The following is a 24,497-nucleotide window of genomic DNA, read 5'->3' as shown; positions in this document are numbered from 1 at the left end:
CAATAGCAAAGATTTATTTTATATGATATGTCAAAATGAACAAAATGAACGAAATATAAATTTTGATTTATCTTTCTGCATTAATTTAAATAAATAAATATGCTAATTAGATAATAAAAATTAGCATTATTTTATGTATTTCTTTTTTAAACAACCAAATTTACTTTATTTTATCTTTTACAAATTTATTTTATATTAATAGAATTTTATTTGCTCTTGCACTATTATTTTCCTTTAGAGTATAGATATTTGCTTATTTATTACCACATAACTTTAGATCTAGTAGATATTTAGAAATATCCTTCAAGAAGCTTACATTTTACATGAGGAACATTATCAATTTAAAATGAGGAAAGTGGTACATTAGTCATAAGTTTATTTGTAAAATAATTTATGATAACATAAATAAATTGAAATTTTTCTTTTTCTTTCATACTATTTTAATGAACGTTCTAATAATAAATCTATTTATAGATAAATTGTTCAAGTCAACCAAAAAATTGTTTATTTCTTTTGATGGACTCTTTTTGTTTTATAGTAAATAAAAGCAATAAATAAAATTATTTAAAGATTTATTTTGTTTCAATTACACATTAACTCAAGAATTTAACCAAATATTTACAAAATTAGCTTTAAAGTAATTAAAATTTAATGCATTTCAACTCTGGCATATTTTTTCGCGAATAATTAAATAGGTGAGCAACTTTTCGAAAATAAATAACTATGTTTGTTTACTCACTCTAATTAACATGTAAAATTTTAATTGGAAAATACATTAATTTGATTAAGATTTCTCCTCATTCAATTAGTTGATCTTTTTTAAATTGGTTATTAAAATTCTGCGTATCATATTAATCATATTAACTTTAAACAATCTTAATAAGTTAAAAATCAAAAAAGAAGCTAACAAAAAAACATAATAAATATTCTAAAGTAAGTAAGTAAGTACAAAAGCTAAAAAATGGATGAACAAGATTAAAAAAAGAGTTAAAAGAGATTGAAATATTATAGATGCTTAATTTTTGGCCTAACCTTTTTTGGTTATGCCACTCTCCACTGTGCTCGTCAGTCCTGGTCTTTGATGAAGGCAAATATGGAAAGTGATAGCGATATTAGTAGCACTTTCCTTGGTTATATGGATTTCGCTTTTCTCATGTCATATTCTATTGGTCTCGCAACTTTAGGACATTATGGAGATAGAATGGATCTTAAATACTTCACAACTATTGGTATGCTCTGTGCAGTTGTTTGTCTTATGGTTGTTGGTATTTTGCAAACTACAGGAGCAGTAAAAGATATTTTTATTATTAGTTATTATTGTTATTACTACTACTTATTGTATCAAAGCTAATCAAGTTATTTAATTAATTTACTTTCCAATTTTACAAGTTAAAAGTTAAGCAAAGCAACAAACAATAAATAAAAATATATAAAAATAAGGTTGAAGGTACCACAAGAGAAGTTGTTTTTATCATCTTTTGGATTTTGAATGGGTTGAGCTAAAGTACTGCCATGCCTGGATTTGTAGCTGCCATGGGTAATTGGTTTGGAAAAAAGAAAAGAGGTTTGATCATGGGTTTTTGGATAGGTACTACTAATTTTGGAGACATCATGGGATACACTTTAGGTTGTGTGATGTCTGCAGGATTGAATATTCAATGGGGCTATGTACCAATAGCTTCAGCAACCTTAATATTCATCATGGTAGTAAACTTATTCTTATTTATGAAACCTTACCCTGAGAAAATAGGTAAAAATTAACAAAATATTATAAAATTCTTTAATTTTGCAATATGTAATTAGTAAGTATTCCATCCATACAAAACAGTAATAAAATTATTATAGCAAGCAAAATTAAGTTTAAAATATAATTTAAAGCAAATACTTAAAAAAGCAGCTGTGTTTGTTTTATTAATTTCTAGTTTCATTTTTTACTTAATAACTTACTTACTTACTAACTTAATAAATTTAGCATTATTATAAATTTATGTTGAAATTACTGATTTTATAATTGATTTTTTTAAACTGAATTAATTAAGGCATAGATGCATAAGCTGAGTGGGGAAGTATTATGGATGATGAAACAAAAACTGAGCAATAAGCATAACAAGAGCTGTTAAAGAAGTTCAACTCATCGTTATTTTCCTCTGTATTTTCTTAAAAGTAACCTTCTAACTTGAGTACTGACTAAGACAGAACACCTGTCAACTTTTTCAATGCCTGGTTGATTCCTAATGTTGCAATATATGCTCTCCTCTTCTCTGGATTAAAATCAACTGTTTATTGCATCCTCTTTTGGCTTCCCACCTTATTGAGCACAGGGGGTAATCACGTTTCTATGGTCAATAAATCTGTTGTTTGTTCTTTGTTCGATATTGGCATCTTCATTGGTGGTAAAATTATTTATTTACTTTTTTAACTTATTAATTAATGATTGAATAATTAAGTCTAACTATTTAATTCCAAATTAAAACATTTTTTTAATATATTCTAATTTAAAAGGAATGATCGTCGGTTAAGTAACAGATAGAATTCGTAAAAGAGCTGTCCTTATGGGCCCTTCAATTCTCTTTTCTGTAGGTTTGATGATTGTCTGTCTGATTCTTAATACAGATAGTCCTCTAGCAAACTCTATTCTTTTCTTTTTTATTGGTATATTCCTAGGAGGTCCATACAATGTATGCCAATCCGCTATCATGATTGATCTAGCTAAATAAAAAGCTTTAAAAAATTCTGCTGATGCTTTGTCTACAGTTACTTCATTAATAGGTAAATCAATTATTGCATAGTTAAATTTGAAATAAATTAATCCTTTAGTTTTTTAAAGCCATTTAAACAAACAAACAAACAAATAAAGAATTATTTTAAATTTTAATATTTTATCATGCTTTAAATAAACAATTTATTTAATTAATTTCTTTGATAACTTAATTTTAATATTTAAATCTTAAAAGATGGAACTGGAGCTTGTTTTGCAGCCATTACTTAACTTGTAGTCCCATATGCAGGTGTTGGTAATGTATTTTGGGTACTCTTAGGTCTTACTTTAGTTTCCTTAATCTTACTATCTCCTTTAACATTCAAAGATGTAGCTAGTTTGTTAAGAAGATAATAAAGAAAAAAATAATATTACAACGACTTAGAAGTTAATCCTCGTAAGATATTATTAAAAAATAGTGATGATGAATAATCAATACAAAATAAATGAAAATATTTTTTAATAAAAGACCTCTCTCTAACTAAAAATATAGATAGATATATATACAGAAATACATACATATAATTTGAATTTTAAAGACTAATTTGCATATATAATTTTATTTTACTTCAGTATTTAATTTATAACAAATTATACAAAATAAATAAATAATTAAAAACTAACTAACTAACTAACTTCTAAACTAAATATTTGTTTTTTATAAATTGTATCCTATAATTGGATGTAAATTTTAATATAGATTAAATATTCTGTATACTATAAAATCTCAAAAATTCAAAAAGTAATATATATTTACCAACCCCTTTATTTTATTTTAAAGGGCCATTTTTTTCAAAATAATTTGGGGGTAAGAAGCCTTAATTAATGTGGAATTACGGTATATACAAATCATAAATAAGCAAATCAAATAATGAACTAACAATTAAGAGTTATTTTATTTTATACTTAAAAAAATAAAGATAATAATTAATATTTATTGAATGAAATATTAATAACTGAATTGATAAATTAAAAAAAAAATTAATACTATTATAAATATAGTTTTTTACTATTATACAATTTAATTTGATTTTTATCTAAATAAATGTTTTTATATTTTTAAAAAATTATTTAATTTTAACCAATTCTACATATAATAAATGATAAAAATTGATATTTATTATTTATTTTATTGATTTACTTGAATTTATGTGATTAAAAAATTAAAACTATATAAATAGTGTATTTCCTTTTACATCAACCAGTCTGTCTTTAAGTGAAAATATACTTCAAATTATACTGATCTTAGTAAATAAAAGTTATACTTTTTTTAAATTACCTAGCTATTTTATATTTTCTAATCAAAATAGTTTTAAGCTAATTTATAAAAGTTTTGTATGTATAGATGTATGTATTTTTATTTTAGTAAAATTTTTAAATTATCTTGTTCTCTATTTTAAATTTACCAAAAAAAATACTAATAATTTCATAGACTATAAATAAATAAATAAATAAATAAATAAATAAATAAATAAATAAATAAAGTCTTTCTAGAGATTCTCTTATTACAAGATCAAACATTACAAATACATAATTCCTCTATTGAGGAAATTTCAAAAAAATTCATTCCTAATTAGTCAGCAATTTTTTTTACTTCATTTATTTATTTATACCTGTCTTTAATCATATAGATAGATCTTTTTTTAGTCCTATAAGAAAAATAATCATATTTTTTGAAAAACTTTATTCCATCAATAATTAATTATATTCTTTCCTATAAGGAATCAAAAGAGTCTCTGTTTGTCACATCACAAGCAAAAATAAGAGTAGTAGAATCTTAAAAATATTTTTTAGTTATTACTCTAAATCTACATCCTTCTTATTTAAAAGGAAAGATCATTACTTTAATCTTTTAATTATACTAAATAAATGCTTCATATAATATTTATATTAAAATTAATAATATTCATACATATTCTGTCCTGTAAATTTAAAAATCTAAATCGAAATATTTATCCAATAAACTAAATTAAATAAATTAATCATTTATTAATCGCTTAATTAAAGATTATTTTTCAATCTAACACTATCCATCAATATAGATTTTTATTAAAATTTAGGTGAATAATATTCACTTACTTATTGGGTAAATGATGTTGATAGATAAATGAATTTACCTAAAATTTTATAAAAAAATATTTTAGTTTCATTTTTATTAATTTTCCAAATAATTAAAAAGATAAATAAATACATTCCATATATAAATTTTTTATAATTATTTCGTTATTGAGTTTATTTTTCATCTTTGCTTGACTCAAATTAAATAATAAAAAATTTTGTCAAAGAAAAATAAAAAAGTTAAATTTATCAAAAATAAATATTAATTTATATAGACATCTTTTTTCAATATAAATTATTTTTTTAATTTTTAAAATATTTACAAAAATATTTTTATCATAGAATAATAAAAAATATATGTGAATCAACTATTTGTGAATAAAAGGTGATTCCTATTCAAATAAAAATGAATGAAACTGAAATTGCTCATATTCACACATTTAACTAAAGCCTATTAAACCAATTAGAAGTACTAATAAATCTAAAGCAATTAACAGATAAAATGATAAATGAGATAAAAAATTTAATAATATTTGGTAAGATTTTCACCTTATATATTATATTGTCTTGGTTTGGCTTTTGATATTCTCCACTTTTTGGTTATTGAATTTAAACTTGAAAACTGCTATTAAATTAAATTTAAAAAACTAATTTAAAGATAAAATAATAGCAAAAACTAAAATTTTCCATTACTAATTATAGTTAAAAAAGCTTACAATATAAAACTCATTTAATTATAACTTTATTTAAAACAAATAAATAAATAATTATTTGATAAAAAAATTTGAGATTTTAGAATTCTTAATTTATAAAATAAAAGTTTTGGAATATTTTTTCAATAAATAAACATTAATTTTATTTGAAATAATAAATAAAAATGTCAATTTAGTAATAATCGTTATCCTTAGATTCTATAAACCATGACATCTATACCAGATATTTTTTAAGAAGTAAAAAGAAAAAGGATAATAAATTTACTGAAGATGAATAATCAAAAGTTAGTTTGTAAAAATTTAGATTGATTAGGAAAAAAAATGTATCGAAAAGAAAAATTTTAAGAGCTGATTTTATTTAAAGAGAAGTTGTGTTAAATGACCAAATATTTTTAGGTACAGGAATTTGCATATCAAAAGAAGGAATTCTAAAATTCTACTATAGCATTAAACATTTCAGCTTTGGTTTTAACTATTATCAAAATACGTAAATAAAATACCTTAAAGAAGAATAGCTAATAGAAATAAACTTATCAATTTTATAAAAAAAATAGCTAACGCCTATTGATGAAGCTATAAAATATGTATCTAAAATAAATTCTCTTTAAAATAAAGAGTGCAAAAAAGCGTTGATTTAACTAAGAAGTTATAATAAATATGTTTAATCTATACTTGGGTCAATTTAAATAACTAAATAATTAATTAAAGAAAAGGATGAAGAAATGGAAAGGTTTGTGGAATTTTGTATGAAACAGATATCTGAATATTCAAAGAAGTCAGAAAATTAAATATTTCAATTCACTATAGGAAGGCTCAATTATGAGTTGGGAGATATTTAAATTGTTAAAACTGGTTTTTCTCAATCTTTTTTGAATTTAATTGGAATTGACTTTTCTAATCTGTGCAATTTACTATTAAGATAAAAAGAAATAGATCTTATGCTGAACAAAGAAGATATCATGAAGTATTCTATTGAAGGACTACATTTGAGGATATTGAAATAGTTAGAAATGGAGTATTAATGCTATATTTAAACTTTCGATGGATTTCCAATTAAGGTAAGCATTAAGAAAAAACAGATACTTCCTTGCAATGAAATAGTAAAAAACTAAACATGCTTGATATAAGAATATATCTTTGAGATATCCGAATTAGATGTAGATTTAAAAGATTTAGAAAATTTAATAAATTATAGAGAAAAAATAATGAATAATGATAAAATGTCATTTGATTAATTTATTAATAAGGAGTTGTCTATTATTCTTGAAGATGTAGAGTATTCTGTCCACTCAGAGTTATTTATGGAAAAATATTACAAAGATAATCTAATGTACCTAAATTCTTTAAAAAATTAATACAAAAACATCAAAGCCAACATTGATAAATCTAAGATGTGTAAATTTAAGCAAATTTATCCATCTGACGAGACAAAAAAATCAGAAATAATTAATTCTATCTTTTGATAAATCAAAAATATTGCTTTTGCAGTGAAAGTATTGCCATGTAAAAGAATTTTTTCTATTGAAAATCTTAAATAGATTTTTAAATAAATATAAAATTCATTCATAAATATATTGAAAATTGATGAAAAATTATATAAAATTATCAGAAAATGATTAAAATATATTCAAAAGTAGGTTATCAAAACAGTAAGTTTTATATTTGATTTATCTATTTTTTATTAAATATTTAGGTTAAAACAAATTTTTTTTTGGTTATTAATTATTACTAAATTTACTTAACTTAAAAAGTAAATGAACAAAAAATTTAATGTAAAACATTAATTAATTCTGACATAAAAGTTTAAAATTCAAGCAAACAAAAAAATTAAATAATTCGATTTTTATCGTATGATGAAATGAAATGCAAGATGATAAAACCCAAGAGTTTACAGTAATCATGGTAATTTAAAAAATGATTTATTTTTTTAGAATTAAATAGAAAATTTATGTTAATTCTAATTCTTGAAGAATTTTTCAGAAAAATTTTCTATAATTCTTAAAAATAATTTAGTAAAAAATAATGCAGAGGAAGTTTTAATTATTTTAGTTTTTAATTTTGTTTTCAATTAGCGTTTATAATACTTGTTCAACTTAAAGCTATCAGATATTCATTAGTACTAGATAGCAATTATCTAGGTTAGAATTACTTATGCACTAAATTTAATAAAGAAGCCTATATAGAGGAATATTAACCTGAATATCGAATTGAATACTATAATCTTTTGAGTGAATAATTACTATTGAAAATAATTGTGATCCTTAAGAACAATTATCTAAAATTTACTACATCTCAAATAGATCATTTCAGCTAATAAAATAAATATAAAAGAGGTTAAAAAACTTTAATTTAAAATTATTTATGACTATTAATTTAAATATAATATTATAATTGATTAAATTGCCATATTAAAATATTATCTTCAGCTTAAAAAACTAGCTGATGGTTAGTTAGTTAGTCTTAGCACTTATTTTGTAGTCTTTAAAGTTCTTTAATAAAAGAATAAACAATTATATAATATAGAGATATATTCAATCTCAAATTACATTAAATAGAATCAGTAATGATGTTAAATTAAAAAGCATTATTCATTATTATTATCAATAAATCAGATGAAATTTAAATTTATAATATTTTCTCTTAAATATAATATAGAAGCTAAAGGATAAGGAGGATCTATATATACTTTGATTAGATTAATAAATAGATATTATAAATAAGTGGTGGTATCTATTAGGAAAATCATTTATTAATAAAATTGAAGAATTATGTTTATATTCTTTGCTAATGCTACTTTATCTGCAAGAAAGTCAGACCACAAAACTCATAAATTTATTCTAAAAAGGAAGATTGTTTAATTTAGAATAATTAAGCAAATATTGGAGGAGATATATATTTATATACTATGATTAGATCACTCTAGTTTTGTAATATAATAAAAAAAATAATTCATAAAAATAACTAAATTCACAAATTTAGCTAAATTTAAAAACTTTGACATAAAAAAATTATTTATTTTTGATATTATAATAAATTAAATTATTGATAACAATTTTATTATAAAATATAAAAACAAATTTTTTTATAAATAAATAAAAAATCTATTAATAAGCGGCATGAAAACCATAAAATTTTTGTATGGCACCTTGCTATAATTTGAGGTATTATAAAAATTCGTAAAATTACAGAGCTAAAACAGAATAATCTACTTATAAACATTATGAAATACGAATAAATAACTGGCTATCTCTAATTCCTATTATTTTTGTAAGTATATGTTTTACATACAAATATTAAGTTTAAATAATGAATGTTAAATTAAATTTTCTATGATATCTATATCTTCATAAAACCAAAAATATAAATTAATATTTGATAATTAATATATTTATTTGTTCTTTTTATCCATTAATAATTAATTAATTAAATTTCATATATTTTTATTCTATATTTTTGAAAAAAAATAAATGATATAATAGATTTAATATTACAGGCAATTAAAAAAAGTAATTATTAATTTTTTTATTAATATCCTTTAAATTTATATAAATTAACAAAAAAGTTTTTAAGCTCTTCACTATCATCTCATTAGGTTCTCCATATTTATCTGAAGTATATTTAATTAAAAAATATTATTTTTATTATTATTAATATTTTTTATAAATTTAACTTTCAATTAATTATAACTTTTATTATAAAAATTATCATCATTATTTATAGATTTTTATTAAAACAAACATTTTTTAGTATTTTAACTTAATTTTCATTTCAATTTTTAATTATTTATTATTTTTTCTTCTTTTTTTCCTTCTATTTAACTTGAGTGAAATGCCTATTTAATTTATAAAAGGTGAAATGTAATATATCTTAATAACATAATAAATAAAGCTAAACTAGCTTAAAACAGATTTATTTTTGAGTTTTTAGAAAGCATTCACAAAATGCAAAATTTGAAATATTATTCACCGTATATTCTTATATCATATTTATTTTTGAAAAAATTTACGAACTCAAAAATCAAAATTTCCAACATTAAAAATACCTCAATAATTTAAAATAATAAAGCTATCTTTTCTTTTTATTTTTATAGTGCTTGCTTTTTTTGTTTGTTCTTTCTTTGTTAATTTAACTCATCATTTTATTTTTATTTTTATTTTTAATTTTATTTTTATTATTTCATATTCTTTCTTAATTTTTTCCTTCTAATTAACTATTTAATGATATTTTTTTTCTTCAATATTTAAAAAGTGGTAATTAAATTGGTGATGAAGGTATATCAGGCTTAGGTTTTGGTTTAGCAAATTGCATTAATCTCTCAAATTTGACACTTCAGCTTGAGTAAAGACAGTTTATTTGTTTTTGAATGTGATATTTTGAATTATAAAAACTAATTTAAAACAATAAAGCTCTCTTTTCTTTTCCTTTTTATTGTGCTTTTTTTGCTTTTTTTTTGTTCTTTCTTTATTAATTTAACTCATCATTTTATTTTCAACTTTTACTTTTATTATCAATTAATTAATCTTATTATTTCATATTCTTTCTTCATTTTTTCCTTTGAATTAACTATTTAATGAAATATTACTTCTTCAATATTTAAAAAGTGGCAATAAAATTGGTAAAAAGGGTGCATCAGGTTTAGGTTCTGGTTTAGCAAATTGCATTAATCTCTCAAATTTGTCACTTTACCTTGAGTAAAAATAATTTATTAGTTTTGGATTATGATATTTTGAATTATAAAAACTAATTTAACACAATATAGCTCTTTTTTCTTTTTCTTTTTATTGTGCTTTCTTTTTTTTTTTTGTTCTTTCTTTGTTAATTTAGCTCATCATTTTATTTTTAACTTTTGCTTTTATAATCATTTAATTAATTTTATTATTTCATATTCTTTCTTCATTTTTTCCTTCTAATTAACTATTTAATGATATATTTTTTCTTCGATATTTAAAAAGGAATAATTAAATTTGTGCAAAGGGTGTATCAGGTTTAGGTTCTGGTTTAGCAAATTGTGTTAATCTCTAAAATTTGACACTTAACCTTCGGTAAAAACAGTTTATTTGTTTTGGATTATGATATTTTGAATTATAAAAACTAATTTAAAACAATAAAGCTCTCTTTTCTTTTCCTTTTTATTGTTCTTGCTTTTTTTTTTTTATTCTTTCTTTGTTAATTTAACTCATCATTTTATTTTTAACTTTTACTTTTATTATCAATTAATTAATCTTATTATTTCATATTCTTTCTTCATTTTTTCCTTCTATTTAACTATTTAATGATATATTTTTTCTATAATATTTAAAAAGTGGCAACAAAATTGATGATGAAGGTGCATTAGGTTTAGGTTCTGGTTTAGCAAATTGCATTAATCTCTCAAATTTGACACTTAACGTTTCGTAAAAACAGTTTATTTGTTTTGGATTATGATACTTTGAATTATAAAAACTAATTTAAAACAATAAAGCTCTCTTTTATTTTTCTTTTTATTGTGCTTGATTTCTTTTTGTTCTTTTTTGTTAATTTATTAACTCATCATTTTATTTTCAACTTTTACTTTTATTATCAATTAATTAATCTTATTATTGCATATTCTTTCTTCATTTTTTCCTTCTACTTAACTATTTAATGATATATTTTTACTTCAATATTTAAAAAGGTATAATGAAATTGGTGATGAAGGTACATAAGGCTTATGTTCTGGTTTAGCAAAATACATTAATCTCTCAAATTTGTCACTTGACCTTGGGTAAAAACAGTTTATTTGTTTTGGATTGTGATATTTTGAATTATAAAAACTAATTTAAAACAATAAAGCTCTTTTTCTTTTCCTTTTTATTGTGCTTGCTTTTTTTTTTGTTCTTTCTTTTTTAATTTAAATCATCATTTTATTTTTAACATTTGCTTTTATTATCAATTAATTAATCTTATTATTTCATATTGTTTCTTCATTTTTTTCCTTCTAATTAACTATTTAATGATATATTATTTCTTCAATTTTTAAAAAGGAACAATTAAATTTGTGCAAAGGGTGTATTAGGTTTAGGTTCTGGTTTAGCAAATTGCGCTAATCTCTCAAATTTGACAATTAGCCTTTAGTAAAAACAGTTTATTTGTTTTGGATTGTGATATTTTGAATTATAAAAACTAATTTAAAATAATAAAGCTCTTTTTCTTTTCCTTTTTATTGTGCTTGCTTTTTTTTTTGTTCTTTGTTAATTTAAATCATCATTTTATTTTTAACTTTTGCTTTTATTATCAATTAATTGATCTTATTATTTCATATTCTTTCTTCATTTTTTTCTTCTAATTAACTATTTAATAATATATATTTTCTTCAATATTTAAAAAGCTACAATAAAATTGGTGATGAAGGTGCATCATGCTTAGGTTCTGGTTTAGCATATTGCATTAATCTCTCAAATTTGACACTTATCCTTTAGTAAAGACAGTTTATTTGTTTTGGATTGTGATATTTTGAATTATAAAAATTAATTTAAAACAATAAAGCTCTCTTTTCTTTTTATTTTTATTGTGCTTGCTTTTTTTTTTTCTTCTTTCTTTGTTAATTTAACTCATCATTCTATTTTTAACTTTTGCTTTTATTATGATTTAATTGATCTTATTATTTCTTATTCTTTCTTCATATTTTTACTTCTAATTAACTATTTAATGATATATGTTTTCTTCAATATTTAAAAAGGAACAATTAAATTTGTGCAAAGGGTGCATAAGGCTTATCTTCTGGTTTAGCAAATTGTGTTAATCTCTAAAATTTAACACTTAACATTAGGTAAAAACAGTTTATTTGTTTTGGATTGTGATATTTTGAATTATAAAAACAAATTTAAAACAATAAAGCTCTCTTTTCTTTTTATTTTTATTGTGCTTGCTTTTTTTGTTTGTTCTTTCTTTGTTAATTTAACTCTTATCATTTTATTTTTATTTTCAATTAATTAATTTTATTATTTGATATTCTTTCTTCATTTTTTCCTTCTAATTAACTATTTAATGATATATTTTTTCTTCAATATTTTAAAAGTGATAATAATATTGGTGATAGAATAGAATAGAAATACTCGCACATATAAATGCACTCAGAATACAACTTAAATTAAAAATTATTTATTTATTTATTATATTTATATGTATTATTGTTTGTTCTTTTTGTATTTATTAGGTCTTTAAATATATTATTTTTGATTTTTCTATGTAAAAACAGTTTATTTGTTTTGGATTGTGATATTTTGAATTATAAAAACTAATTTAAAACAATAAAGCTCTATTTTCTTTTCCTTTTTATTGTGCTTTTTTTGTTTTTTTTTTTCTTTCTTTATTAATTTAACTCATCATTTTATTTTCAACTTTTACTTTTATTATTAATTAATTAATCCTATTATTGCATATTCTTTCTTCATTTTTTCCTTCTACTTAACTATTTAATGATATATTTTTTCTTCAATATTTAAAAAGTTATAATAAAATTGATGCAAAGGGTGCATCAGGCTTAGGTTCTGGTTTAGCAAATTAAATTAATCTCTCAAATTTGTCACTTGATCTTGGGTAAAAACAGTTTATTTGTTTTGGATTGTGATATTTTGAATTATCAAAACTAATTTTAAATAATAAAGCTTTTTTTTTTGTTTGTTCTTTCTTTGTTAATTTAATACATCATTTTATTTTTAACTTTTGCTTTTATTATCAATTAATATATCTTATTATTTCAAATTGTTTCTTCATTTTTTGCTTCTAATTTACTATTTGATGATATATTTTTTGTTCAATATTTAAAAAGTTAAAATTAAATTGGTGATGAAGGGGTATCAGGCTTAGGTTCAGGTTTAGCAAATTGCATTAATCTCTCAAATTTGTCACTTTACCTTAAGTAAAAACAGTTTATTTGTTTTTGATTGTGATATTTTGAATTATAAAAATTAATTTAAAACAATAAAGATCTCTTTTCTTTTCCTTTTTATTGTGCTTGCTTTTTTTTTGTTATTTCTTTGTTAATTTAAATCATCATTTTATTTTTAACTTTTGCTTTTATAATCAATTAATTAATTTTATTATTTCATATTCTATCTTCATTTTTTCCTTCTAATTAACTATTTAATGATATATTTTTTCTTCAATATTTAAAAAGTTAAAATTAAATTGGTGATAAAGGGGTATCAGGCTTAGGTTTTGGTTTAGCAAATTGCATTAATCTCTCAAATTTGACACTTAGCCTTTTGTAAAAACAGTTTATTTGTTTTGGATTGTGATATTTTGAGTTATAAAAACTAAATTAAAACAATAAAGCTCTATTTTCTTTTCCTTTTTACTGTGCTTGCTTTTTTTTTTTGTTCTTTCTTTTTTAATTTAACTCATCATTTTATTTTTAACTTTTGCTTTTGTAATCAATTAATTAATTTTATTATTTCATATTCTTTCTTCATTTTTTCCTTCTAATTAACTATTTAATGATATATTATTTCTTCAATATTTAAAAAGGAAAAATAAAATTGGTGATGAAGGTGCATCAAGCTTAAGTTCTGGTTTAGCAAATTACATTAATTGCTCAAATTTGTCACTTGACCTTCGGTAAAACCAATTTATTTGTTTTAGATTGTGATATTTTGAATTATAAAAACTAATTTATAACAATAAAGCTCTTTTTCTTTTCCTTATTATTGTGCTTGCTTTTTTTTTTTTGTTCTTTCTTTGTTAATTTAACTCATCATTCTATTTTTAACTTTTGCTTTTATTATCAATTAATTAATTTTATTATTTCATATTTTTTCTTTATTATTTTCTTTCTAATTAAATATTTAATGATATATTATTTCTTCAATATTTAAAAAGTACCAATTTAATAGGTGAAATGGGTGCATCAATCTTAGGTTCTGGTTTAGCAAATTGCATTAATCTCTAAAATATGTTACTTTACCTTGAGTAAAAATAGTTTATTTGTTTTGGATTGTGATATTTTGAATTATAAAAACAAATTTAAAACAATAAAGATCTCTTTTCTTTTCCTTTTTATTGTGCTTGTTTTTGTTTTTTTTCTTTCTTTGTTAATTTAACTCTCATTTTCTTTTCAACTTTTGCTTTTATTATCAATTAATTAATCTTATTATTTCATATTCTATCTTCATTTTTTCCTTCTAATTTACTATTTAATGATATGTTTTTTCTTCAATATTTAAAAAGTTAAAATTAAATTGGTGATGAAGGGGTATCAGGCTTAGGTTCAGGTTTAGCAAATTGCATTAATCTCTCAAATTTGTCACTTTACCTTAAGTAAAAACAGTTTATTTGTTTTTGATTGTGATATTTTGAATTATAAAAATTAATTTAAAACAATAAAGATCTCTTTTCTTTTCCTTTTTATTGTGCTTGCTTTTTTTTGATCTTTTTTTATTAATTTAAATCATCATTTTATTTTTAACTTTTGCTTTTATTTTCAATTAATTAATTTTGTTATTTCATATTTTTTTTTTATTCTTTCCTACTAATTAACTATTTAATGATATATTTTTTCTACAATATTTAAAAAGTGGCAATAAAATTGGTGATGAAGGTGCATCAGGCTTAGGTTCTGGTTTAGCAAATTGCATTAATCTCTCAAATTTGTCACTTCACCTTATGTAAAAACAGTTTATTTATTTTGGATTGTGATATTTTGAATTATAAAAACTAATTTAAAACAATAAAACTCTCATTTCTTTTCTTTTTTATTGTGCTTTTTTTGCTTTTTTTTTTTTGTTCTTTCTTTCTTTTTAATTTAACTCATCATTCTATTTTTAACTTTTGATTTTATTATCAATTAATTAATTTTCTTATTTCATATTCTTTGTTCATTTTTTCCTATTTAATGATATATTTTTTATTCAATATTTAAAAAGGAACAATTAAATTTGTGCAATTGGTGCATCAGGCTTAGGTTCTGGTTTAGCAAATTGCATTAATCTCTCAAATTTGACACTTAATCTTCGGTAAAAACAGTTTATTTGTTTTGAATTGTGATATTTTTAAATATAAAAACTAATTTAAAACAATAAAGCTCTCTTTTCTTTTTTATTATTTTACTTTTTTTTTTTGTTCTTTCTTTGTTAATTTAACTCTCATCATTTTATATTTAACTTTTACTTTTATTTTCAACTAATTAATTTTATTATTTCATATTCTTTCTTCATTTTTTCCTTCTAATTAACTATTTAATTAAATATTTTTTCTTCAATATTTAAAAAGTGGTAATAAAATTAGTGATGAAGGTCCATCAGGCTTAGGTTCTGGTTTATCAAATTGCATTAATCTCTCAAATTTGTCACTTGACCTTATGTAAAAACAGTTTATTTGTTTTGGATTGTGATATTTTGAATTATAAAAACAAATTTAAAACAATAAAGATCTCTTTTCTTTTCCTTTTTATTGTGCTTGCTTTTTTTTTTTGTTCTTTCTTTGTTAATTTAACTCATCATTCTATTTTTAACTTTTCTTTTTATTATAAATTAATTATCTTATTATTTCATATTCTTTCTTCATTTTTTTCTTCTAATTAACTATTTAATAATATATTTTTTCTTCAATATTTAAAAAGTGAAAATTAAATTGGTGCAAAGGGTGCATCAGGCTTATCTTCTGGTTTAGCAAATTGCATTAATCTCTCAAATTTGTCACTTGACCTTAGGTAAAAACAGTTTATTTGTTTTGGATTGCGATATTTTGAATTATAAAAACTAATTTAAAACAATAAAGCTGTCTTTTCTTTTCATTTTTATTGTGCTTGCTTTTTTTTTTTTTTTTATTCTTTCTTTGTTAATTTAACTCTCATTTTCTTTTCAACTTTTGCTTTTATTATCAATTAATTATTGATCTTATTATTTCATATTCTTTCTTCATTTTTTCCCTCAAATTAACTATTTAATGATATATTTTTACTTCAATATTTAAAAAGGTGCAATCAAATTGGTGATGAAGGTACATCAGGCTTATCTTCTGGTTTAACAAATTGCATTAATCTCTCAAATTTGACACTTAAGCTTAAGTAAAAACAGTTTATTTATTTTAGATTGTGATATTTTGAGTTATAAAAACAAATTTAAAACAACAAAGCTCTCTTTTTTTTACTTTTTATTGTGCTTGCTTTTTTTTTGTTCTTTCTTTTTTAATTTAACTCATTATTTTATTTTTAACTTTTTCTTTTATTATCAATTAATTAATTTTATTATTTCATATTCTTTCTTCATTTTTTCCTTCTATTTAACTATTTAATGATATATTTTTTCTATAATATTTAAAAAGTGGCAATAAAATTGGTTATGAAGGTGCATCATGCTTAGGTTCTGGTTTAGCAAATTGCATTAATCTCTCAAATTTGATACTTCAGCTTGAGTAAAAATAGTTTATTTGTTTTGGATTGTGATATTTTGAATTATAAAAACTAATTTAAAATAAAAAATTTCTTTGAATTTATTTGATTTATTTTTTATCTATTTTATTTGACTAATATTATTTTATTTATTTATATATTAATTTAAGAAATAATTTTTAATTTGAAAGTTTATTCTATTAGATATTTATTTAAAATTTACACAAATTTATTATAAAATTTTAGCTACATGTGTTAATCATAAAATTTCAAAGTAATAAGCAAGTGTCTTAAATCAAAAAGATTAGTTGTCTTTCAAAAATAATTCTGTTGATAAGCAAATGGCGAAAAAAGGAAGAATAAATATTAAATGTTTAAATAATTGAATATTAAAGGTTTTTTTATTTTTAATATTTTGAAAAAGTTTTTTTAACCTTCTATATATTAGATTTTATTCTTGTTTTTTATTATAAATATCATTCATATTTATTTTTGTAAGTAAATAAATTGTTTGTAAAAATAAAAAATAAAAAAATTAAATTTACTTAAATAAATTAATTCCTCTTAAACCAACTCTCCTTTTTCTCTAAAAAGGATCAAATAATTAAAAATTTTTAGTGTTAAATTATATCTTATGAAATTATATAAATGCCAAACTTTTACATGCCAGTTAAATATATTTTAATCTTAAATATTGTCGATCAATCATATTTCTATCCTTTTTTTTATTTACCATGATTAATTAGATACCAAGACTTAAATAAAACCTAATAGAGAAATCAAATTTTACTTTTAAAATATTTTTAAATTTAAAAAAACTATTTAAAATTTTGACAAAAAAAATAAATAAAAATGGGGTAGGTAATTTGGATAAATAGTAAAAAAGATATTAGAAATATTGAAAAATCAATTAAAAAACTAAATTATCTCTTTTTAAGCAAAGTTTAAAGCAAACATAAATATAACAAACTTAAGAAAAAATAAGGTTTTAAAATAAAAAAAATAAATTTAATCTTAATTGATTAATTAAAAATTAATTTAATTAATAACTTTTGATGTTTATCTAATTTTATTATCCTTATAAGTTTAGTCAATACTAAGTGCATGCATTTGTTTCTCTTATTCAGATAAAAATTTATGTTTAATTCAAAGATAGATGCATACCTCTGAACTAACTATTAGTTAAAAATCCTATTAATTAGCAATTATTTTGATGTTAATAATCTCAAGTATTTTATATTATAATTATAAAAATAATATTTAGTTTATAATATTTATTTAATTTTCTAATTTATTTATTTAAATAGAAGACTTCTATTTAATTTAATTGTCTTCGCAATCTTAATCAATGAAAGATGCTTACTCTTCTTTCTTAAATAAGGCTTTCTGTTTAATTAGCTGTTTGAAAGTTATTTCTAAATTATTAACTCAAATGGTTACTCATTAACATACTAGTTGGAGATTAATCGAATGTAGTATTATCTTTTGAGATTAATAAATAAAAATATTATTTTTAAAAATAAATTTTAGATTATAAATTTTTTACCAAAATAAATAGAACATTTCTTCCTATTTTTAAATTATTCAAATACGGAAATTTATTCTTAATATTTATTTTCTGCTTCATTGTTGCATTATTGATTTGATTACTTCTAGATCAGTTGATATTTTTAGAGTGTTTCAAATGGTAAAAAATATTTGAATATATTTAATAGCTCAAAATCAGATATGGTTAATTATTTATTTTTTTCATTTGATAATACCTCTAATATTTTATCTTTTTGGCTTTAAATATCAGCTACCTATTCTTTTGTTGCGTTTTAATTGATTTTTTGGGTGATTAAATAATCTATTATATCAATTATAGCAAAACTTTATCTGCAAAGAGGACAACTATCATTTTAGCTAATCCACGAAATCAAGCAATTAGAATGAAACAAATGCCTGCAAATAGTTAACCTAAGCTCATCTTAAGTAACAATCTCAACCAAGCAAATAGAACAGTTATTTGTGTTATCCTTATCAACCTAAATATCTTCCTTTGTATTTTGGTCTTTTGAGTTTTTATCTTAATTTTAACGATCCTTACCTATATTCTGTTGTTAATCGCCTTCTATTCTATCTTTAATTATAAACATATTTTCTGTAAAGTTTTATTCATTTTAGTTTTATTCTTTCTTTATCATCTGGTTGTCTTATCTTATTTAAATTATGTTGATTTCATTTTATTTTTTGAAGGAATCATATTAAACAATTGGCATAAAGGCTTCTTGTAAAAAAAGTATTTTTGCCTTTGTCACATCAACTTTTATTTAAAAGTATTCATTATTTGGCCTTTATAAATTTTGATTAAGTCTATTTTAAGTTGAAGCTCTTCTTTTCCTCATTTTAACTAACACGAAAATAAAAATACAAAGAAGAAAAACTGACAAAGTTACTACTACTATTATTATTATTATTATTATTTTTATTTATGAAATGTCTTTATCTTGTTTAGATTATTCTGAAGAATTTTGCTAACTTATTGTTTATTGCGAATATTGGGCTGAAATGGAAAGCATTGTAGGTTCATCTGATATTGATTATTAAATACTTATCACTGCAAAGCAACTTTTTAATTAATAGTTATTTGAAAAGCTTTTATATGTTTAGTATTCATTACACTTTTGTTCTAAACTCAAAATAGTTATAATTTCATTTGTTTGTATTTTTTGTGAGATATTATTATTAAAAATAGAAGGTAATTCTAATTTGTTAAAAATTACTTAAAAATATATTATTGCCGTACCATTTAAATTTTATAAACAAATTTAAGTACTTTTACCATTTGATTTTGTTAAAGCATCTTCAAATTATAAAATAAAGTATCTCTACTCCATCGAGGAGATAGTTATGTTTTAAGTTTCACTTATATTTAATGCGTTCAATTATACACTGCAGTCGATCCCATAAAATTATGATTCACAAGTGCACTTTCCTAATTAGTTATCGCAATATCCTTGTTGATTGCAATTTTTATGGCATGGGTAAAGATAATCTTAATAAATTTTAACATTGTATTAAATTTGATGAAGTGATTAAAGGTTTTGTACAGTATTATCATTAAATTTTTAAGTGTATAGGATTGTTAAAAATGTAGGAGTTCTAGTAGAATAATCTGAATAATTGGTTTATATTATTAAAAGATGTTAACTTAACTATTATTGAGTAGCCAAAGTATCGATAAATTAGCAAGCATTAAGTTCTGTATATTATTAAGATTGCTAATCTAAGTTATTTTGATTGAAGTTAAGGCAAGCAACGAACTTATAAACAGGATACATGGGAGAAATAACATCTATCTGAATGATCAAATAATTGAATCTTGGATCAACAGAGAAAATATTTATTTGAAAATTCTCTGCTGTCTGGTTTTAGGTTATCTAATAAGTTGTGTCTAGGTAAAGATTCTGTGGTTCTGAATCACAGTTTACAATCTGGAAGGATAAAATAATTAGACTGTGCACTAAATAAATTGTGCTAAATTTCATTGCTATTATTTAATAGCTATTTTACTTAAGTTTTAATTTTCTCTCCTATATTAATTTACCTATTTTAATTTTCTTCTCAATTTTTTGAGTTTATTATTCAATTTAATGTAAATTTAAAAATAGCATAATCAATCATAAATAAAATCAATAATTGAAGCCACAAAAATAATTGATTTTGATTCTCAAAGTTAATTTATCTTTTAAAAAAACAAAAAAAAGCATGATAGTAATCAAAAATTTAATTGATTTACAGAAATATATTCTAGCTTGAATAATTATTTCGTGTGTTGGAAACATATATTTTTTATAAGTTAAAAGAAAACTTTAAAGAAATAAAATAAATGTCTCTAACCTCACTGATGAAAAAAATGAAAGTTTTTAATCAAAGATTTATTTGAGAAAAAAAATTAATAAAAGATTTTAATTTTGATATAAAAATGTTTCAAAAAATTAAATTTTAATTAAACATTTTAACTTTTTTGTTTGTTTGTTTTGAAGGTTAGTTAGTTAGATATTTTATTCAAAGCTTTTTTAATTTCATAAAAATTATCTTTTAATTTATAAAAAAATATGTATTGCTATTCTAACTATTTATTTTCTATTCATTAAATAATTATTCAATAATTGAAATTTTCTTGTTATTTATTTTTGATTAAAATGATAACTTTGACATATAATTATGTTCTATAAATAATAGCAATAAGATTTTACTATCAAAGTGAAATGTTTTAATTTTGGATTAAAATCTTATTAATTTCAATATTTTTTGGAAGAAAATAAAAATATACTGGTTTTTTTTTCTAACTTTATAAACTTACGTTATTTATTTATTAATTTAATATTATCAAAATATATCTAAAATAAAAAACTATGTTTTATAACATTTTTCAAAGTGAATAACTAAAAAATTAAAAATATTTTAATGATTTAACTATGATTTTAAAATTCACCCAAAAAAAAAATTTATAATCTAAATTTTGTTTTGAAAAACTAAAGCAAAGAAAGATTCTGAAATTTTCTAAGTCTCTTTGTTAATTTAATTAATATTTTTTAATATATTCTAAAGAATTTAAAAAAAATATTGAGTTTTTATTTATTATCTTAAAATTAATAAATGTCTGATAAATCTATGAAAAATACTGATTAAAATTTTCAAAATGATTGGTAAGAAATTAATTACACAAATGAAATAAATTATGATGCAGATTTTTTGAAAGCTTTGAAATAAAATTAAGAGTATTTTGAAAAGTGTCTCCAGCACGAAGCTTAAATATATAATATTTCTAATAATGATTAGATTAATGAAATAAATGGCTAATTGAATGTAATTCAGTAATCTCTGTTTTATATATAAAATAATAAAGACCTAAAATATGTTTAGTTCAAAGATTTAATTGATTTTCTTACAAACAATTTAGACTAGGAAGTAAAAAATAATCACCAAGTTATAAATCTTTAAGGCGCATTTATCCCTTCTAGCTCAGTACGCTCAAATATTAGTTTTGAACAAGTTGATTAACAGCTTGAAATAGGAAAATAGCTCAAAATACAACAAGAAAAGATTTGAATATATTTTATAAATAGTTTTTAATAAAAAATAACATGTTAAAAGTGTAGAATTTATTAAAATATGCTTGAGAAATCAAATAAGTACCCATTTATTTTTACTTTAAATACTGAAAAATAATAGTATAAATCAAGCAAGCAAGCAATTTTCAATCTACTTTGCTATGTATTATTTTAAAAGACTTGATTTAATAACAAGCACATTCGCTTACAATTTAAGATGTACAATAAGGAAAATAATCAGAAAAAATGATAAAAATAAATATATATTTCTACTTTAAACAGCTAAAATAGTTATATATATATAACATATCAAGAAAGCAATAAATTTATCAATCATCAAATTTGTTTCAAATTATTTTAAAAAACATGATATCGTTTGTATATAAGGAAATACTCTAAAAATAAATATGAATGAATATTTAATAATAGATTATAAATGAATAAGTTATTTTGTTTGTTTGTTTATTTATTTGTTATTGTATATTTTCTTCTTATTTATTTTTCATCACTTTTTCAAATTTGCAATTAGCTTATGAACTGAAGCATCCCAACTCATCTTCATATTTGTTACTGTGTTAAATAAAAATAAATAAGTAAATAAATTTTTGATTTCTTATAAAAATCTAAGTATTAATTAGCTATTTATTGAAGTATGTAAATAAATAAATATATACCTGGTAAAATACGTCTCATATTTTTAAAGAATTGATCTGACATTCTTTCATACATGCTTTCGAGAGAAGTTTAAACGCTTTATTCTAAGTTAATAATTTATTTAACAATCTTCTATGATTCATTTTCTATTTGACTGCCAGTAAATAACACTTCTTCTGTAAATTTTTTAGTTTCCTTCAACATAACATTACCTCCTTCAAAGAAATGAGAATTAATTCTAACTTTTCCCTATATAAAATTAAAAAAATGCATTAATACAATAGAATATAATATATCTTTGCAACAAAAATTAAAGCATAAAGATTAAAAATTGAATTCTTTACCTCAAAAGATTTCATATCGATCTTCCAATCAGATATCCATTCTCCTCCACTATAAATAAAATAAGATAATTTATTAACAAATTAAAATGATCTCTTTAAAATAAAATATTGATTTATTTATTTATTTACTGGAAACTGTTAAGCTTTAAGTTTTTGCAAGTAATAGCTATATAAATGGTAAAGTTCTCTTCATCCCAATCAAGATAAACTAACAAATTTATTTATTTATTTATTTAAAATAGGAATTTATTTAATTATTTTATATGTAAAGTCTAATTCTTTTTTAGTAAGGAACTTTTCAATTAAAATTATCTATTTATTTTGTAAACATTTAATGAAAATATTTAATTTAAATTACCTAATTAGCCAAATTCAGTACCAGAATAATAGTTTTTCAAATATTCTTAGATACCCTTTTCGATGAATCCTCTATATTTTATTTAAAAAAGATGATAGGATTATAAAATAATTATGTTTTTTTTTCTTTTTTTAATGTTTGTGGTATTTATTAATTACCTGTATTATCCAAGGACAGGGTTAGAAGCAATCTCTACTTCTTCAGTTCTTGTGACTTTTAAGGTTTTGTGATCAACAAAAACTTTAAGATTGTGTTATTAATCGAGATAGCAATCTTCCTATTCAATGTAATTGAGAGGAGTTAATAAAAATGTAGATTAAAGAGGATGATCCCTGACTATTGCAAAATGGTCTTATGCATGCTTAATCAATAAGGAATCGACGTAAGATTCGTATAAATGATAGTCATCGACGAGTTTTTTGAGATCTATAGTATTATTTAGATAAGTTCTGAATTTAAATAATATTTTAAGTCTTATGACAGACAGTAAATCCATAATCTTTGCTAATCTATAAATTGCATCAGCACTGATCTAAATTTTTTTATAGTATTCTGAAAAATAAATGCAAAATTTATACCTGCAATTACGTCATTAATTTCACCATATGGTGCATTCTTAATAATATATTCCATAATTGTCTTCTTATTTTCATCTAAAACAACCTAAGGCTATTCTTATTAGTCGTATTGAATATAATCGTCAGCCATCTATCTATCTATTTATCTCTTTTGAGCTAAAAACTTTTATAATTGATTGCACTTAAATATCTTATTTTATTTAATTTAATTATTAAATAATGAATTTCTTTTTTTGTTGCTTGATATTTTATTAAATTTTTGCTTGATATCTTAAAAATTAATAAAAGATGTATTTGGCTTAGCTGGCTGATGATTATCAATCTATATCCATCCTATCCTTATCTTTACCAAAAATTCCTCACAATTATTCCTTATCAAATAAAACTAAATATCTTTTTACAAATGAATAAGGTGAAGAACATTTATTCTATTGCTATCATTCCTTTTCTTGAATTTATTTAAAGATCAAAAATATAAATAAAAAACACTTGACCATTCCTTTATGATTTTTTTTCTGATTTTTAAGGTAAAAATATGAAATAAATGCAATTTTTTCTTAAATTAATTAATCTTTCCTTAAAATATAT

The 24,497-nt window shown here is 20.7% G+C and overlaps 7 protein-coding genes across 7 annotated transcripts; 5 read left to right on the top strand and 2 right to left on the bottom strand. All coding sequences in view use genetic code 6, as the record gives it.

The window, feature by feature from the left end:
- Positions 1-961: 961 nt before the first annotated feature.
- Positions 962-3,788, top strand: TTHERM_00113260 (MFS transporter; the record flags this gene model as incomplete). Its single annotated transcript, XM_001010721.3, has 4 exons — positions 962-1,288; positions 1,441-1,750; positions 2,040-2,393; positions 2,503-3,788. The coding sequence occupies 4 exons, from the start codon at positions 962-964 to the stop codon at positions 3,786-3,788; spliced, it is 2,277 nt and encodes a 758-aa protein (XP_001010721.2).
- A 1,905-nt stretch (positions 3,789-5,693) lies between these two features.
- On the top strand, positions 5,694-6,992 carry TTHERM_00113250 (hypothetical protein; the record flags this gene model as incomplete). The annotated part of the gene is made up of 1 exon (XM_001010720.2): positions 5,694-6,992. One exon carries the CDS (start codon positions 5,694-5,696, stop codon positions 6,990-6,992), a length of 1,299 nt encoding a protein of 432 aa, XP_001010720.2.
- Positions 6,993-7,392: 400 nt separating this feature from the next.
- Positions 7,393-7,757, top strand: TTHERM_000113249 (hypothetical protein; the record flags this gene model as incomplete). Its single annotated transcript, XM_012796249.1, has 2 exons — positions 7,393-7,431; positions 7,602-7,757. The coding sequence occupies 2 exons, from the start codon at positions 7,393-7,395 to the stop codon at positions 7,755-7,757; spliced, it is 195 nt and encodes a 64-aa protein (XP_012651703.1).
- Positions 7,758-9,357: 1,600 nt separating this feature from the next.
- On the top strand, positions 9,358-16,930 carry TTHERM_00113249 (kinase domain protein; the record flags this gene model as incomplete). Its single annotated transcript, XM_001471166.2, has 21 exons — positions 9,358-9,386; positions 9,778-9,867; positions 10,131-10,220; positions 10,482-10,571; positions 10,833-10,922; positions 11,183-11,272; positions 11,532-11,621; positions 11,876-11,965; positions 12,227-12,316; positions 12,997-13,086; positions 13,319-13,408; positions 13,667-13,756; positions 14,017-14,106; positions 14,368-14,457; positions 14,716-14,805; positions 15,063-15,152; positions 15,411-15,500; positions 15,757-15,846; positions 16,106-16,195; positions 16,463-16,552; positions 16,810-16,930. The coding sequence occupies 21 exons, from the start codon at positions 9,358-9,360 to the stop codon at positions 16,928-16,930; spliced, it is 1,860 nt and encodes a 619-aa protein (XP_001471216.2).
- Positions 16,931-18,221: 1,291 nt separating this feature from the next.
- Positions 18,222-20,406, bottom strand: TTHERM_00113230 (anaphase-promoting complex subunit 11 RING-H2 finger protein; the record flags this gene model as incomplete). Its single annotated transcript, XM_001010718.2, has 5 exons — positions 18,222-18,358; positions 18,423-18,445; positions 18,527-19,448; positions 19,539-19,622; positions 19,695-20,406. The coding sequence occupies 5 exons, from the start codon at positions 20,404-20,406 to the stop codon at positions 18,222-18,224; spliced, it is 1,878 nt and encodes a 625-aa protein (XP_001010718.2).
- Positions 20,407-21,520: 1,114 nt separating this feature from the next.
- Positions 21,521-21,973, top strand: TTHERM_00113220 (hypothetical protein; the record flags this gene model as incomplete). Its single annotated transcript, XM_001010717.1, has 1 exon — positions 21,521-21,973. One exon carries the CDS (start codon positions 21,521-21,523, stop codon positions 21,971-21,973), a length of 453 nt encoding a protein of 150 aa, XP_001010717.1.
- A 507-nt stretch (positions 21,974-22,480) lies between these two features.
- Positions 22,481-24,039, bottom strand: TTHERM_000113219 (F-actin capping protein alpha subunit; the record flags this gene model as incomplete). Its single annotated transcript, XM_012796248.1, has 7 exons — positions 22,481-22,545; positions 22,650-22,878; positions 22,974-23,022; positions 23,103-23,181; positions 23,332-23,402; positions 23,490-23,757; positions 23,910-24,039. 7 exons carry the CDS (start codon positions 24,037-24,039, stop codon positions 22,481-22,483), a joined length of 891 nt encoding a protein of 296 aa, XP_012651702.1.
- Between the last annotated feature and the right edge of the window lie 458 nt (positions 24,040-24,497).

This window comes from Tetrahymena thermophila (genome assembly GCF_000189635.1).
Source record: "Tetrahymena thermophila SB210 genomic scaffold scf_8254752, whole genome shotgun sequence".
Classification (NCBI taxonomy): domain Eukaryota; phylum Ciliophora; class Oligohymenophorea; order Hymenostomatida; family Tetrahymenidae; genus Tetrahymena; species Tetrahymena thermophila.
The sequence above is the reverse complement of the archived record's forward strand: the minus strand, read 5'-3'. Positions and strand labels throughout refer to the sequence as shown.